A 16,872-nucleotide genomic window follows, 5' to 3' on the forward strand; every position below is an offset into this window, starting at 1 on the left:
TAAACACCAGGTCTCTCAGCCCTCCCCTTAATCTTGAATTAACCGAACTGCTCGTAAATATTTACGGGTCCTTCATTTTAATGGTTGCTCTTTAAACAAAGCATTTTTTACAATGAACTTCATCTCAATTATCTTGATAAAGTCATGTGTGTTTATAAATGCAGAAGGCATGAGGCGCGTTGTTAAATGAGCTCTCGCCAACAAAGCCGAACGTTTGGCAGCAGCTCCAGAGCTCCCAGCCTTCCAGTTAAAGAAAGCAGAGGTTAGAAGCAACCCACCAGGAAAAAAAATTTAGGAATAAAACACATGTTTAACGGAATAGGCATCACTGTGTTTCCTTGGCTCCTGAGGACTGGTGTAGGAGTATTTCCTAACCGATCCCAAGGGATCGCTGACGTTTGAAAGAGCGCTGGTACCTGAGGCCCGCGCACGGCGCGGCGGCGGGCGCACCTACCCGGCCTCTCCGCGCTGACCCCTGGCAGCAAATGTGGCTCAGGGAGGCGGGGGAAGGTGCCGGAGGTGCTGCTGGCCGGCAGCTCGGCCGGCCTTTCCCGCAGCCCCGGCCCGGACGCGCTGGGCCCGCGGGGGCTGCGCGGGGGATGCGCGGCAGGGCCGGCGGCGCAGGGCGCATCGCGAGGGGCGCACAGATTTCTGCTCTCACCGCAGCGCTGTCGTTCGGTCACGGCAGACTTTATTGTGGAATAACTGACAACAATTACAACAGGTCCGTAGCTCGAGACACGGAGTGGTTAATTAATACAACAGTCACCGGGGGCAGGGACGGCAGCTAGCCGGGGGACCGGGAGGCGTTAGGCCTATGGCGAGCGGCTCCAAGGATGAGATAACCTCCTAACAGTGCACTAAAGGGGGGGGGAAGTAGCTCGTGGCCTCTCTGTGGCATCTATTGCGAAGGATTCAGACCTAGAAAGCACAAGTTTGGGGAAAGATTTCTTCTCAGTAGGTCGTGGACAGCACAGCAACCCCCATTGATTTAAGCGACTGTAATTTAATATGTATTTTATTACCGTAATTATAATTAATTTCCTTACCTTTATTTTGGCAAAATAACTATCTAGTCTACATCACTTTTAAGAAACATGTCAAACAATTAACATCAGATAGAGTTTTCAAAGCTAACGTGCACTCACAATATTGTCATCTAAATGGTCTGGGAGGGAGGAGGGGAGCATCAAGAGACTCTGAAAAACACGTTGTCGAGCAAGACAAAATTTCCTGCAATACCTGACACAGACCACGTTTCACTTCTACCAAAAAAAAAAAAAAAAAAAAAAAAAAGAGAGAGAAAAAGTAAAAAAGATTGATGTAAAGTCCCTGGGGTGGAGTGGTGCAGGAGGAGGAGGAACGGATGGGGGGCTAAGGGTGCAGAGGAAGAATAAAACCAAACTAACACACACACACACACACACACACACACACGCACAAAAAAAAAAAAAAAGACAAACACAACCAAATCAAAAAACACCCCCACACAACCAAACAAAACCAAGCAGCCACAACCCAAAAAAAGAAAAAAACAAAAACACCAAAAACCCACACTCCCCTGATAAAAATTCAAACTACAAAGTAAATCAATAGTCCCCCAACTACGTTTCTACCCCATCGTTAGTCTCCTTTATTGCCTTTCTCCTTGTTCATCTTTTTCATTTTCATTCTTCTGTTCTGAAACCAGATTTTGACCTGTCTCTCTGTGAGGTTTAAAATCCTAGCTACTTCGTAACGGCGGTCTCGGGTGAGATACATGTTAAACAGAAATTCCTTTTCCAGTTCCAGAGTTTGATACTTTGTGTAGGGACAACGCTTTTTCCTCGTTGAACGAGCGTGGATCCAGTTTGCTGCAGGGTTATCTGGAAGAAGGGAGGTATATAGGGAACGGGGAAGGGGGGGGGAGAGAAAGGTCGTTAAATTAATTTAACGAAGGATGGACTGTTTTCACAACTTTGGAGGAATTATCATAAAAGCCTTAATGCCCCAGTCTGTTTACTGTACAAATGATGTCTTGATGGTAGGTGGTTATGTGGAGTCTTTTATGGGTGCTTGTTGCTGCTTGCGCTGGGGTAGGCGTCTAGACGTTTTTATAGGTTAGTAAAACTATCAGTTTTGCACATTCGAGCCTTACAGGTTTCGGCAATAAATCAAAGGGGCAATTTCTTTCTTTCTTTCTTTCTTTCTTTCTTTCTCTCTCACTTTCTTTCTTCCTTCCTTCCTTCCTTCCTCGCTTCCTCTCTTACTTTCCTTCCTTCTCTCCTTCTTCCTTCCTTCCTTCCTTCCTTTCTTTCTTTCTTTTTCTCCCTCTCTCTCTCTGCACCTATTCCTGTCTCTATTCCTCTCTGTCTCTCCTACTCCCTATTTTGTTTTGTCTTTTTCTTTAATTTTCTTTCTCTTGTCTTTCTTTCTTTCTTCCTTCCTCATTTGTTTCCTTTTTTTATTTTATTTTATTTTTTTTTTTTTTTTACTTACTTGGGTCAAGTTGCTGCTGCTTCTCCTCTTTCAGATCGCTGCTCGGGCTGGGGTTGTGGCTGCAGGCGGCGGGGTCCTTGGAGCTGCCGGCAGGAGCTTTCTCCCGGGACTCCTGGAGGAAGGAGCTGCACGTGTACTCGGGCACACCGATCCCCTGGGACTCCCGAGACGAGGAGCACTCAGTCCTTTTGGAGGAGGAGGAAGAGGAGGAGGAAGACGAGGAGGCGGCTGCTCCCGTCTCCGGCTTTATCCCGTAGTGGCGCCCGTTGGAGGAGCCGGAGCTGGACGCGGAGCCGCCGCTGCTGCTGCCTCCGCTGCCTCCGCTGCCTCCGCTGCCGCCGCTGCCTCCGCTGCCGCCGCTGCCGCCGCCGCCGCCCGGGAAGCCCGGGAAGGGCTCGATCCAGGAGCGCACGTAGCGGCCAGCGTCGGCTGCCCCTAAGTGGGGCTGGTGCATGTAGGGGTGGTAGATCCCGGTCATTGCCGCAGACGGCTGGTGGTGAACAGTGGACCAGGAGGTGGAAAACACGGTGGATTTTGGTGCAAAGCTACAAGAGGAAAAATCTGAACCCTCTGCAACACCTGATGGCCTGGAGGTCGCACTGTGACCTCCCTGGACGAATCTACTCCCATAAACTTCTTCGCTTTCATGGCCTATGAGAGAATCGACATAATAGTTACTTATGGTGCCACTAGACGACATTTTAGGCTCCCCTCTTAGTCATATAAAAGGTTACACTGTTAACTGTATATGATACCCTCCCGGAGAACAATCGTAGTATTTTGCAGACTGCAACCCTCAACCATTGGTTGCGGAGCCCACGTGATCATATTTACCAATACTGCGAGTAAATCAATCCGCTAAACTGGGGCTGCTGTGATTAAAAAAAAAATCATCATCAACAACGGCCCCGCACAGCGCGCCGCATCGCCTGCGCCCCCGCACCGCATCGGGGCCGCCCGCCCGCCCGCCTGCCCTGCCCTGCCCTGCCCGCCCTGCTTGCCCGGCTGCCCACCCTGCCCTGCCCGTCCTGCCCTGCCCGTCCTGCCCTGTCCTGCCCCCCCCGCTTGCCTGCCTGCCCTACTTGCCCGCCACCCTGCCCGCCTGTGTGCCCTGCCCGCCCGGGGCGCGGCGGGCGTGGCCGCGCTGGCAGCCCACGGCCGCGGCGGGCGCGGACTATTTCTTCACCTTCTTTGAGCGATTTCTGCCATTCATTTCTTAATCAATGAGAGGCAGGGTGTTTAAATAAATCCAACAGCCTTGGCTTGCTAATCACACTCCAAGCTGCTGAGGGAACCCGCTGGGAAAGGGGGATTCTTGCCTGTAAAAACAAACCATCGCAAGCTGGGACTGTAACGACTTCTCATAAAACAGGAAAATGTTACAGTAAAAGCACATTGCGGTACTTCCATATTTCAGAGCATGTGCGGGTATTATTATCCTCTCCCCCCACCCCCGGACAGAAAGTTTCCATGGAAAGGATACACTTTTAAAAAGAGATGCCCATTGTGTTGTTTTAAAACAGGTGGAAGACCTCTGTAATGATTTTATGCCTTTCAATAAAAATTTTATGAGGTGTATTTGATTATAGATTAATGTGTCCCTAATAAAATGGACGGATGGAAACAGCAAAGCCTGTGTCTCCCAGCACAACTGACGTGTGGCTGAACACATGCTCCTCTATCTGAGGAACTTTGGGGCTACACAGCCTTAACACAGCCCCCCTCAAGGTGTCCAGTGCGGCCCGGGAGGGACGCGGGCAAAGGCGACCCGGAGGAGCTGGCCTGGCCCAGCAGCTCGGGGGCTGTCGCTGACCCCAGCTCGCCGGCAGAGCTGTCTCCTCCGCCCCTAGTTCAGGGGGAGCCACGTTCAATGCCTACGTGAGATTTTTTTTGCCCGCTTTGCTTTCTTTTCCATGCCTTCCCTCCCCACCCTTCCCTCCTGGCCTGGTTTTTCTTGCCCGAGCGTAACGATGCCCCGTTAGTATTGAAAAGTAGATTACCCATGGTCTTCTGCCCACGCCTGCTTCCCCGGGCGAGGGACGGTGGCTGTGTCGGGATCTGGAGGAAACGCAGAGAGTTAGTGGCGAGCCCGCAGCACAGCCCGCCGGGGGCACGGACAGCAGCGCTGGGAAAACACTTCCTACTCGCGGGCCGTTATGAGGAAGGGACTGAAATTCCTGTTTATTTAATGATTTATTGCTCTCCTAGGTTGTTTTCTTCCTTTTTTCTTTTTTCTTTTTTTTTAAATATTTTTTTCTTTTCCTTTACCTTTTTTTTTTTTTTTTACCTTTTTGCCTTTTTTTTTTTTAAATCATTTGACTTTTGCATTTTCTTCTGCGATTTTGTAATTTCTATTACATTGTTCTCTAAAAGCAGGGTTTGTGATATGGCCAAGAATTGCCCCTTACTTCAAACAGATAAAAATTGGTAAAGCAGGCAGATTAGGGTGAGCCTCCTTTCTACATACGTTAAACTCTTGGTATGGAACCAGCTATTTACTTCCCACTGCCGAAACTTCTCTGGCGTTGTAGCGAGTATCTTTAAAGGAAAAGAAAAGGCCGTGCAAATGTATGCAGTATTTAAGGAGTTTGGGTTATTTTGTTGATTTGGGGGTTTTGTGTTTTTAGTGATTTTTTTTTTAAGCATCGTGTTTCTGTTTGTTTTCGAAACGGGAACAAGCACAAAGTACCTAGGTGCTTGCGGCTCTTGCAGCTTCGAAATGATGATGCCTTGGTTTGAGGAATATATAACCTCTTCCCTATGAGTAAATGTGCACATGAGGAAGTACTAGCTTAAATTAAATATCAGCGACGAAAGACCAAACAGAATGCCACCAACAGCATTATAAGCAGTATCTGTCACCAAGTCGCACAATATTGGCTCTATCTTGAGTTTAATTTCTTGATTTAGAAACAGCTCAGGGGAGAAATGGGCGTTGATTGTGAGCAAGCTGGTTTCCCAGCGCGAACAGTAACCATGCTACTTTTCCAGTACCCGTTTGAAGGTGAAAGTATGCCCAAGTATTTGCACTTCAGTTTGAAGTCATGTTCATTTGCAAGCTATTTGCAGTTCTACTTAGTATATCTGCTCACACGGGCATTCATCCGCTCTCAGCACACACGCCCTTCCTCAGCTGCCAGCGCAGAGCCCTGCTAATACCATTTTTCAGCTATGTACAGAAAGGGTTAAGAGTCGTGAACGTCATTAGCTGGATGTGTGCTACTAAAATGGAATTGCGCGAAATAAAACTATCTCTGAGCAAACAGGAACGGTGCAGGGTGACAAAAGTGGGTCTGAAGAGGCTGGTGTACTTTTGCAAGCACGCCTGGGAGGGTTTCTGCTCAAAAAAAGTCCACCTCACCAGATGCTGGGAATATTTTGAGGGAATATATTTTTCATCCACGGTCTTCTGAAAGCTGTTGAGCCGACCGAAAACCGAGCTCCTTAACATTTAGTTATGCTCAGCTTTGCATTTATTATGGAGGGGTTTTGTTGTTTTTTTCTTCTTTTTTTTCTTTTTTCTTTTTTTTCTTTTTTTTTTCTTTTTTTTCTTTTTTTTTTTTTTTTTTTTTTTAGGGAGCAAAGACACGAAATCAAAGTCTGCACATTGAAAGAACGCAGTGAGCGGTATTTTTTAAATCAACATACGAACATCAAATAAAATGACACACATATTCCTGACGGCTTGTAGTAGAAAGATTTTTTTTATCACTTACCATTTACGAGTTGTACGAGTTGATTGGATGAGGATGTCCAGTTTAAGTCATAATATTTTACAACATTTTTTATACTCTCCCTTTTTTTCTTTCCTTTTTTGGGTTTTTTTTTTTTTTTTTTTTTTTTTTTTTTGCATTCAGTTTGTCAGACTGCGAACATCACACAATATTTTATCAATTAATCAGTTGTTTACAGAGACATTTATAAATTAATTAGGTTTACATCATTTCCCGGCCCAGTCTCCACCCCACCCCTTAGGGAAAAAAAAAAAAAAAAAGGAAGGGAAAAAAAATGGAGGAAAAGAAAGAAAGAATGCCAGGCAGAAAGAAACACACACAAAGACCAGAATATGGTAGAAAAGGTACACCAGTCCAAAAAGTTTCTGATAGAGAAAGATCAGGAGACCAACCTGCATCCGTGCTTTAAACATTTGCAGAAAACCAAAGGAACCGCAGTAGTTTACAGAGTTTATTGCATTATACATGCAAACAGAACATGCACAAGAAGGACAATTTGCTGCTGAACGACTACTATTCCACATATGCACCACAAGGAAATGTCTACAATGGAGAAGAAGGAGATATTCCATTTTACGAAGGACAATCTCTAAGTTCATTTGAGAGGATAGTTACATTATAATGTGCTTCTCTTTCCCCCCGCCCCCACAGTTTCCCCCCGCTCTTTTTCTGAAAGTATTGAATGTACTCAAAATGTTATGGCCCGTGTAACAGCCCCACATAAATACCATTTTGTTAGTAAAAACATGAAAAAGTCACATTGCTTGGATGTTCGACAGTTCCAATAAGTTAAGACCAAATGATAATATTCAATAATAGTTACCCTGCATTACGATGAGAACAAAAATAAATTACACGTGCTAGGTTTTATATATACTCATCATAGTAATACATATTCACTTGCAGCGCTAAAAGAAGGACGAAGAGTCACATTCTATCAGAAAACAAAACAAAACAAAACAAAACTGGAAAATGCCGGGTTTTGCCAGAGTCTCTCCTGCCTTTATCAAGTGGTGGTGCTGTGCCCATTCCTCACTGGTGCCCCCCCCCGGGGTTAGGGTTTAAGAGAAGGTCAGATTAGCGGTCAGTTCCCGGATTCGGTTCTCCCTGCTCATCTTCTTGAGCTTCATTCTGCGGTTTTGAAACCAAATCTTGACCTGCCTGTCAGTGAGGTTTACGCTCTTACTGATCTCTAGACGGCGCTCTCGAGTGAGATACATATTGAATAAGAACTCTTTCTCTAATTCCAGTGTTTGGTGTTTAGTATAAGGACACCTCTTCTTTCTGCCACTCTTTGCAGTTAGCCAATTGCTTGTTGGAGTATCAGACTTGATTTCCTCTATCAAAATCAAAGAAGAAGAAAAAAAAAATCAAAAATACCTCAGACTGTTAGAGTGTACCCTTGGCCATGACCCCTCCTCTGCAGTGTCTGGCAGATATGGTGGATGTGGGCATTAAACACCGCTCGGGTGAGGTGTGGGCTCAGTGAGGGGACCTGCTGCCAGGCTGGGCTCGCCTGTCCCCAGCACGGCACCCTGCCCTGCGGCCACCCCGCTCTCCTGATCCGGCCAGCAAGGGTCTCTCAAGTTTTCGGCCGGCGTTTAACATTTCAACAATATTTAACCTGCCATCCGCCCCATGGACACATCTAAACGGGTCTAGCCTCGCCATGGCCGACTCAGGCTCCCACGACAATTGCCACGGAAATATTCCAATTACAAAATAGTCTCGCACTGTATTTTGAAGCAGCATCCCCACACACATCAGCTGAATCACACAAGCACACCTATAAACAGATATAGACATTTCCCAGACAAAATGATATACAAGAAATTACGACCCCCTGTCTTGGATTTTTTTTTTCATTTTTCTTTTAGGTTTTCTTTTCCCCACCAGAAAGAAATCTACCCCACATGAAGCTAGACCTGAGCTACTAAATATAATTCAGATAAAGAAATTATCAATGCACACAGAGGGTAAAAATCGACCTAGAGGTTGCAAAGTACATTTTGATAGCAGAAAATTTCTCGTTTTCGGATTCTTCGATACACGCCGTTCGAAAGAAAGGCGTTAGTGCACTTTAAAAGGGAAAATAAAATCAGAGTGCCACCACTTTCAGCTTTCAAAAGCATTTCAAAATACTGGTGCACTTTTGGAGACCAACCCAAGGTTATCTAAAGCATCACATTGAAAAATTCCACCCTTGGACCAGGCAGATAGCGGGCTGCTGCTTTCATTGTGCATTTCTTTCCAACTTTACCCAGCCTGCTAGTACCTATTCCTCACCTATTTTAAGAGGATCGTAATTAACTTTAAATGCAATCAAACCGCAGCAAGGCTCAGTGGAAAAAAAAAAAAAAAAAAAAAAAAAAGGCGAAATACTACGAGAAAAAAAGTTGAGCTGCTCGTATTTTACAACCTCCAGACCTGCATTTTTTTTTAGAGGTATGGGGCTGCTTTTGGCTGCTGCAGCGCATTACGGAGCACACGGCTATATTCCCCGCATCACAGAGGCTGTCTGCGTGCACGGGAGAGGCAGATCTCTACGGAAAATCTTTGGACCGTTTTGTGTAGCATTTTTGCCTGCCAAAATCTTCAGAGAGACAGCACCTGCAGCCCGATACTCCTTAGCATTAAATGTGATGGCTGTGATGCTCGTTAGTATATTCGAGCGTGCTTTATGGTGCTGGCGTGTTGGAGTTACACCACGGCACGGCTTAAACTCGGTAATACAGACCTTTACTCTCCTTCTCCTGGACTTCTGGGCTGGACACGGAGCCTTCGGGCAGACAGCTCCGCTCCTCTTGCAACGTGGACTTGGGCTCGGGACTTTCCACTTGAGAGACTTTAGCGGTGCTGTCTTGGTTGTTCGGGTTTTCATTCATTTTCTTTTCCAGCTGAAGTTGAGCAGATATCTGCGGTTTGGAGCTGCCGCGAGGGTTTAACTGTAACATTACAGTTGAACTCGTTTCAGGGCTATTATTGTACTCTTGGGTTTTCCCAGTGGCGTAGGTCTGGCTCAGTCTAAAATATCCTGGGACAGGAACCTCGGGGTTCTCAATGGGGCATGATTCAGACACCAGCCTCTGGTAGGAAGGGACGTCTGCAGAAATGAGTTTGGATCTCTTATCGGAATACATGCAGCAATTGCTTTCTTCTTTAATATTTGTAGTGAAGGAACAAGTGGGGACCTGCTGTGTAACAGGTTGCTCTATTCGACAAGATCTGTTCGGGTCTGTCCAAGTGTCTACTTGAGGTATATAAGGATGTACATTCATACCCATATTTTGGTGATTAACTTCTCTCTTAGCCAGAGACGGAAGGAGTCCACAGGTTTGCATCCCATACGTCCCAATGTCTGTGCTAGGTGGCATATACATGCTGGCGCTGTTGGAGTAGAAACTGTCACTCCTGCACGCACTGATGAGAGAATCTACTAAAAAAGTATTAGCGGCAGGAGAGCTGTTGGGAAAGGACATTTTGGGGCGGAATTTGAGGAAGAGAGATTGTGTCCTTTGTAGGCTGACATCTCTAGGAAAACATTCCCGTGTAATTGCGGATGCCTCCGCGCGACCACATGACAGGCGGGCCAATGGCAGCGCCCGCCGCCCCGCGCGCCGCCGCCCCGCCGCTGACGCGCCCCGCCGCGCCGCCCCGCCGCGCCCCGCCGCGGTCAACAGCGCCCCCTGCGCCGCCGCGCCGGCACCGCACCGCGCCGCGCCCGCCGCCCGCGCTGCGGCACCGGCCCGGCCCGCGCCCCCCCGCGCCGCGCAACCTCCGCGCCCGCCCGCGCAAGCCCCGGCGCGCCGCGCCGCCAAACCGCGCCCGCCCGCCATGGCTCCTGTAAGAGCCCCGCCGCTGACAAGTGCGGGGACAAAAGGTTGCGGGATTTATTAATGCGTATTAAGGAGAATCAGGGGCGATCAATAAAACCCTCATCTACATTCTCGGGCTACTCGGTAATTTTCTTGCTTCTGAAGCTTTTTCAAGAGTTATACCCTCTGTTGCCGCGCACGGGAAGATATTTTATTAACAAATCAATCGAGACTTTGTAAAGGATAAGATTAATAGTTAAGATTTAGCATAATGGCGTTCGCGTTATGAATTATTGAAAATTATACTATTGATTTTTTTCCTAGCTGCTAACCGAGAAGGTCAATTTTTGTTTTAACACAAATCGTCAAATATTAAAAGGTGGACTTTTGTCATAACTCGAATTTTATAGGGAAGCTACATTCCTAAAATTATTTTACAATGCTCTCTCCCGACCGCCTGGGGAAGGGGGAAAAAAAAAAAAAAAAAGTGGGTTTTTCACTTGCCCTGCAAACCGAAAGCATCAAAAGGGTAATTTCTCCTTCTGTAGTATTGCTCATCAAAAAATATACAGAAACTCATATCCTCACTGCAACTCCTTTAACTCCTTTAAGCAACTTTCTCTGTCTTTTTTTTATAAGAATGATAAATGCATCTGTATTATAAAACAAACAAACAGCAAAGAAAGCAACCAACAGAAGGCAACAGTAACTGTCTACATGGCAGATCACAGTTTTCCGTCCCAACATTTTAAACGTGTTTTATTGTTTTTCCTCCCACTCCTTACCCGTATTTGCACCCGCAGCTACTACATTTTAAATAGTGGCGGTCGAAACTGTTTATTACTCTTTATCGTTTTACTTTCCTTTCTTTCTCATTCTTTTTTTTTTTTCCTTTTTTTTTTTTTTTTTCCAAAGTGGAGTATTTCTTATGCGGGACTAATGTTGTCAAGGACCCTCACCCACACAAAGTGAACTTGTTGATAATTTTTGTTTGGGACTCATTCGCCTGTTTATTTTGGGCCTTTCTACCATCAAAACACCCTTTCAGATCCCCAAGAGCAGGCAGCACGTGAAAGGATTTTAAAAAATTTAAATGCGCCTTTCGCACACTTCCAAACATGCGTTTTCCACCAGCGTGGATTTGAATTTTCCTCTGTTTCCTGGCGTTTGGATGTTTTTGTACTTTACCGTACACTTTAGACTGCTGGAAACAATAAGCCTATTTAAAATTTCGCGGTGGCAATGAGACAGACCTTTTAAAACCTTATCGCAGCTGTTCAAATACAACATCATTGTCAGGTTAAGAGCCAGTGTCTTTTATAGCCGCAGTCTCCAGCTCCTGGGTTGCCGGAGAGTTTAAATATTACCTTCGTAATATTCGCTGCTCGCAGGCTCTTTCGGCAGCATCCCCTGCGCCTGGCGCAGCCCCTGCCCTCCCCGGGCACGCTTGGCCGGCGCCGCGGGCTGAGCCGAGCGCCGGGCGCTGCGGCGCGGTGGCCACGTAAGATCATGATCAGAGCCATGGCTAAGACTCGCCTGCGCCGGGGAAGAAGCCGCGGCAGAGCCCACGACGCTCCCTCCGAGCGCCGCGTCCCCCCCCTCGCCTTCTAGCAATTTCCTCCTCTTCAACAACAGCCTGGACAACCCACAGAGTTTAAAGAAACAAAATACTATTTTTCTTGACGCAGTTTAAGACTTGACTATTAAATCTAATCAGGAATTTTATGCCCATCAAATGGTTCTTTCATAATCTTTATTTACACTGTAAGAAAAGGGGTCCCAGAAATATCCCAGCTGAAAGTATCAGCCCAGAGGTTTGCGGCGGATTTCGCCTAACAGTAAAGTTAAAACAATAAGCAAATGCTGAGCTGCTTTCCACGCCGGCCTCGCTGCTGCTGCTGCTGTTGCTGCTGCTGCTGCTGCTGCTGCTGGAGGAGCTGAATTCTGGGCGCCTGATTAGACATGAGGGCTCTTTGATTTTTTGTAATTGAAAATATTAATTTCATGCATGTCACTACACGGAAACTCAGATGATTGTTGTGATTATAATAATTTAAATATTGCGTTCAGGACTGGCAAACGGCTCCATAAGACCCTTCACTCACGGTAAATCATGAGGGGCTTAAAAACGGGCAGCAATTTTTTATTGAAAATGAACAGTAGAAAGTTTAAGTTTGATGTAAATAGAAGTTGAATAAACATGCGAGAGCCATTGGGGAACTGGGGACTTAGGCTCTGGGCATTTAATGTCACTATTGTTTTAAATCATATTAAAATGGAATAAAGTAATTAACATTAATAAATAAATCAATATTGTGCAATAAATGAGATATACAATCTACATTAATATAAAGGTTTTGCTCTCAGAGCCCCATATTTTTCCGAACGAGGGTGAAAAAATGCCCCAACCAATGGGTCCATGCAGATGTAAATTACTGTTTGTAATAAAGCATAGGTGGACATTACAGTTTTCTCCTCTAGCAAATGTCAGGGCTAAAAACTGGAGGTTACCAGACGTGGCAGCAGGGCTTAATTTTCACTGCCTTATCTCCCTGAACCTTATTACTGGTGATATGATTATGTTTTTGTCTCGGCTGTGCCGAGCATTCTCATAGTTGCAATTTGCTCTGTTTGTGTCTCATTATGTGAGGGGGATGGGAGAGGGGTACGAAAGAAGCTAGATATTTTGCAGATGCCTTCAGTAACAAAAGTATTGCGAGAAATGTCTTATTTTTAAAATAGGCTGGAACCCAGGAAGCTTTTAGTAAATTTCCTTTGATTTACTTGATTTCACCATTTTATTTAGGGTGTCCTTAAACGCGCGGACTGTATATTTTCTGCCACGCTGTTATATTGCAGAGACATTGAAGAAAATTTTATATAAGAATAAAAAAATTGGCTACGATATTGTGCCCTTTTTATTTTATTAAAGCAACTGTCACGTTGCCCAGATTTCTATGTGCCGTATTTTCATAGAAAGAGTCAGCGTCTGGGCTGAGGGCTCAGATTCTCTAGATTTTTTTGACCGAGGTTAGGGGACAGAGACGGCATACTGATGACACAATGTTTTCTCCTAAATATGAAAGCCTATAAAATAAACAAAATAGCACGCTGGTCTTTTCTTCAAAGGTCTTATTTCTGAGCGCAAGGATCTCACAGTAGCACTGACCGTACGCTCAGCTTCGCCCTAAGCCCCAGCCCTTCTCCTATTGTATTTCCATATTTTTGTGGACACAAAAGTGCCTGAGTGTGATGAGTTTTTAGCGTGTATATTGGCAGCCTTCAGCCTCGATATTTGTGCTGCACATTTATCTTTCGGCATATTCCTGCCGCATTTATATTTTAATCAGAAAATAAACAAATGCCCTTTTCGTTCTATGTAAAGGACAAGCCCAGAGACATTTGGAAATAGCTCACAATCTTTTCTATCTAGAGGAATTTAACTGAGAAAGGGGTAAAAAGGAAAAATAGAAGAGGTTACAGACTCTCACAGAATCATCACGTTTACACAATAAAAAAAAATATAGCGGCATTTCTATGTTCTGGTGTATAGATACAATTTTCCAAAATTAACAGCGCACCCTGGTTCCCATCACCCGTTCACATTCTCTGAGTTCGGCCTCACTATAATTGCGAGGGGCTAAAGCACCTCTTATTAAGCCTAATGGGCTCGGGGTTGGTGTGGGCTCTCGCAAGGAGCCCTCTCATGCCAAGATAAACATACACAAAATCTTCGCTAAACATTTTCCCCTAGGAAAGTGTGTGTCCACCGAGACACCGGGGCATTTTCCTCCGGGATACGGCTCTGTCTGCAAGGGCTACCTCTGGCGTCAGGGATCCCAAGGATTTTGGATTGTACAATGCCATTTTATTACCGACGGAAAGGCTATTTCTAGGAAAGTGTTAACAATGAACTTCTTAAAAAAAAAAAAAAAAAAAAAAAAAAAAAAAAAAAAAAGAAAGAAAAAAATAAGAAAGAAAGAAAAGAAAAATAAACCACACACCAACTATCCACACCAACTATCCAGCAGACAAAGTGCCAACAAATGCGTTCGCAAGAGACTGGGCTTTAAAAAATGCGGAATATGGCTAAGCCAACATGAAATAGATTTCGATGAATTCTGCAAATAAGCAGAAAGCAGCGAAACCCTTTCTTTCCCCAGGTTCTGACCAGAAATGCACACTGGAAGGAAAAAATAGATAAAGCAAGCATTTTAAAAAATTTCAGAAAGACAGAACATGCTCGGCTGCTGGAGAACGTCCAAAAAATTCATAAGATTCACTTTAATTCTGTAAGCTCTACTTTCATTTTAATAGATCTCCATAGCACTTTTAAAGAGAGGGACTTCATTCAGCAATGCCTTGGCAAGGTGATGTTAGGTTATTAAAAATATCTCCTTTTCTCTTTAGTCTCTGTCATTCTTTTAAAAACAAGCACTCTCAGGAGCTAATATTAATCTCGCCTTTAAATAAAATACGTTTTTAACATTACGTTTTCTGTATCTAGATGTTTATTTAAGAAAATTCTCGAGTAAGAATCAAAGATAAATTGTGGAAATGCATTTTTTTTATATTACTTTTGTTCTACTAGCGTTAAGGCTGTCCTTAAAGAAGTAGATAGATTTTCGTTCTAGGGAACGAATTCTGAATATCTTTGGGGTTTGATTTTTTTTACTTTCTTAAAATTATGGGATTTTTTTTAAAGCTCGGATGCATTATAAAAGATTACGAGCAAAAAAAAAATTCTTTTAAAGTGGCATATTTCTCCAGCACGTCACGGTTATGGGTTATTTGTTTAATAAATCTTTTTGATGCTTTATTTTCTCATTTGGAAGGCCCTGAAATCTTATCGTTACTTATATATTAGATATTTTATTAGCAGTGGAATTATTATTAGGGGGAAAAGAGACTGGAGCACCAGAGGCTGCGGCATTGCAGCGCCTGGGCGCGCCCTCCTGTGGCCGCTGCCCGCCAGACACCGGGAATTTTCTCCTCTCCAGGTCTTTCTCCTCAGCTCAATTTGTTCTCAGTCATGGGTTTCTTCCTTTCTTTTTAAATAGAAACTTAACACCGCTATCATTGAGCATTTATGCAAGATTAGTGCCACGGTGTTTCGGTTTCCGCGTCCCGCTTTTGAGGTGTTTCGGCATTTTGAAGGCGTGTTAATACGCTGAGATAGACTGTTAAAGCACTGCAGGGAACAGAAAACCAAACGACTCGTTCTCGCCCTGTGGATTAAGGATCGGGAGACACGCGAGAATTTTGCTCTAAGGTCAGGCAAAATGCCGTGAGGAATTCCCCGCGAATTCGCGCATTTCTAATTAATGGGCTTTGTGGGGAAATTGCATAGAAACATCGTCTTTCTCCCTACATTACGAAACATTTTCTACTTAAAAACAAATGTTTTTCTAGGCAAACCCCTCTTTTTCTCATGAACTAAAGAAAAAAAAAGAAAAAGACAAAAAGGAAAAATATTTTTGGGTCGAATTCCCAGGGCGCGGAAGAGAAAGAGGGAAGTGAGGAGCCCCCTGTGCTCCAGCTGGCAGGGACTGGAGCAGGGCACGCTCACTGCACGACGCCGAGAGCTCACCTCGACCCAGCCGGGATTTTCTTTGCGTTATGATGCATTTGCTAATATGGCCAGCTATGCGGTAAAATGTGTGTGTGTGGCTGTGCGTGTGTGTGAGAGAGAGCGAGTGAGGGAGGGAGAGAGTGAGACAGAGAGAGAGTGGGTGGTGGTTGAAAATAACAGAGGAACCTTAAGGCGCCTAATTATTCAGAAAGGTTAAAGGTGATGACCTTGACATTTTGGAAGTTCAAAGGCATACACTTATGTTTTTCTTGCTAAAGTGTTTAAAAAAATTTTTTTTTAGTCATGCCTCCCTCCTCTTCTATTTCTCTATTTTTTGAATTCTCCGTCTTTTCCTGACTTAGTTGGCACTTTTGCCTTCCCTGCCTGCGAGCGTAGCGAGAGCCACCTCGTCCTATTCAGAAAAGGCAAATTCTTTTCTCACTCGTCGCCTTTATTGCACATTGCGGAAATCTCTTTTTCGCCCACCAGAAGGTGTATAATATAACCCAATTAAGCTGTTTAGAACCTCGCGTTTTATGGTGTTGTCTAGACAGTTCAAGGTTTTGTAAACAGCCCAGCCAGGTCACGCAAGATAAAGCGGCGAGGAGCGGAGCGGATCTCCTCCGGGTGCCGGCCCCCGGCGGGGCCCGCCGCGGCCGGCAGCGCGCTCAGCTCCGCTCCCGCCAGCGCCGCGCTCCGCTCGCCCTGCCCGGCAATCACATTGCAGAGAACCACCCCTCTGCTCCCAAAAGTGTTGGGGGCGGTTATGGTTTGGGGTGGGTTTTTATTTTTTTTCTTTCCTTTTTTTTTTTTTTTTTCCCTTTTCTTCCATTTTCTTTTCTTTTTTTTTTCCTTTTTTTTTTTCTTTCTTTCTTTTTTTTTTTTTTTTCCCCCAACTAGTGCCAATTGTTTATAGCTCCCTCTTGTTTGACTCGCTCGGAGCTCTCGGTCTTTCTGCCTTGCTCTTCACTAACGAGTAAACAGTCATTGACGTTGGGGATTCTGGGCTTATTTGGAGCCTGAGCAGTTAAACGAAAAGCCTTTTTCGTTGTTTATAGTAATGGTAGCACCATCAGAAGTGATGGTCTGCAGACAGCCATGTTGGCTCTGTCTCACAGCGAGCGGGGAAGGTACGCATACCTACAAAGGGAGCATTAGGCATCTGAACTATTACTTAATTAAAATGCTTTTAAAATAACCCGACTAGACTTCCTCACGTTATTATTTAACTGAACTTGGCTCTAACCCGGAAAACGCTAGGATCCTTCGGAGA

At 44.9% G+C, this 16,872-nt stretch overlaps 2 protein-coding genes across 2 annotated transcripts; both read right to left on the minus strand.

Moving 5' to 3' along the window:
• Window positions 1-1,275: 1,275 nt before the first annotated feature.
• Window positions 1,276-3,256, minus strand: HOXD9 (homeobox D9). Its single transcript, XM_014880141.2, has 2 exons — window positions 2,479-3,256; window positions 1,276-1,865 (listed from the first exon to the last, which is right to left on the minus strand). Exons 1-2 carry the CDS (start codon window positions 3,176-3,178, stop codon window positions 1,624-1,626), a joined length of 942 nt encoding a protein of 313 aa, XP_014735627.2. The 5' UTR covers window positions 3,179-3,256; the 3' UTR covers window positions 1,276-1,623.
• A 3,048-nt stretch (window positions 3,257-6,304) lies between these two features.
• Window positions 6,305-9,719, minus strand: HOXD10 (homeobox D10). Its single transcript, XM_014880140.2, has 2 exons — window positions 8,950-9,719; window positions 6,305-7,551 (listed from the first exon to the last, which is right to left on the minus strand). Exons 1-2 carry the CDS (start codon window positions 9,689-9,691, stop codon window positions 7,274-7,276), a joined length of 1,020 nt encoding a protein of 339 aa, XP_014735626.1. The 5' UTR covers window positions 9,692-9,719; the 3' UTR covers window positions 6,305-7,273.
• Window positions 9,720-16,872: the final 7,153 nt, after the last annotated feature.

The sequence above is a fragment of the Sturnus vulgaris genome, chromosome 7, assembly GCF_052056855.1.
Source record: "Sturnus vulgaris isolate bStuVul1 chromosome 7, bStuVul1.hap1, whole genome shotgun sequence".
NCBI lineage: Eukaryota > Metazoa > Chordata > Aves > Passeriformes > Sturnidae > Sturnus > Sturnus vulgaris.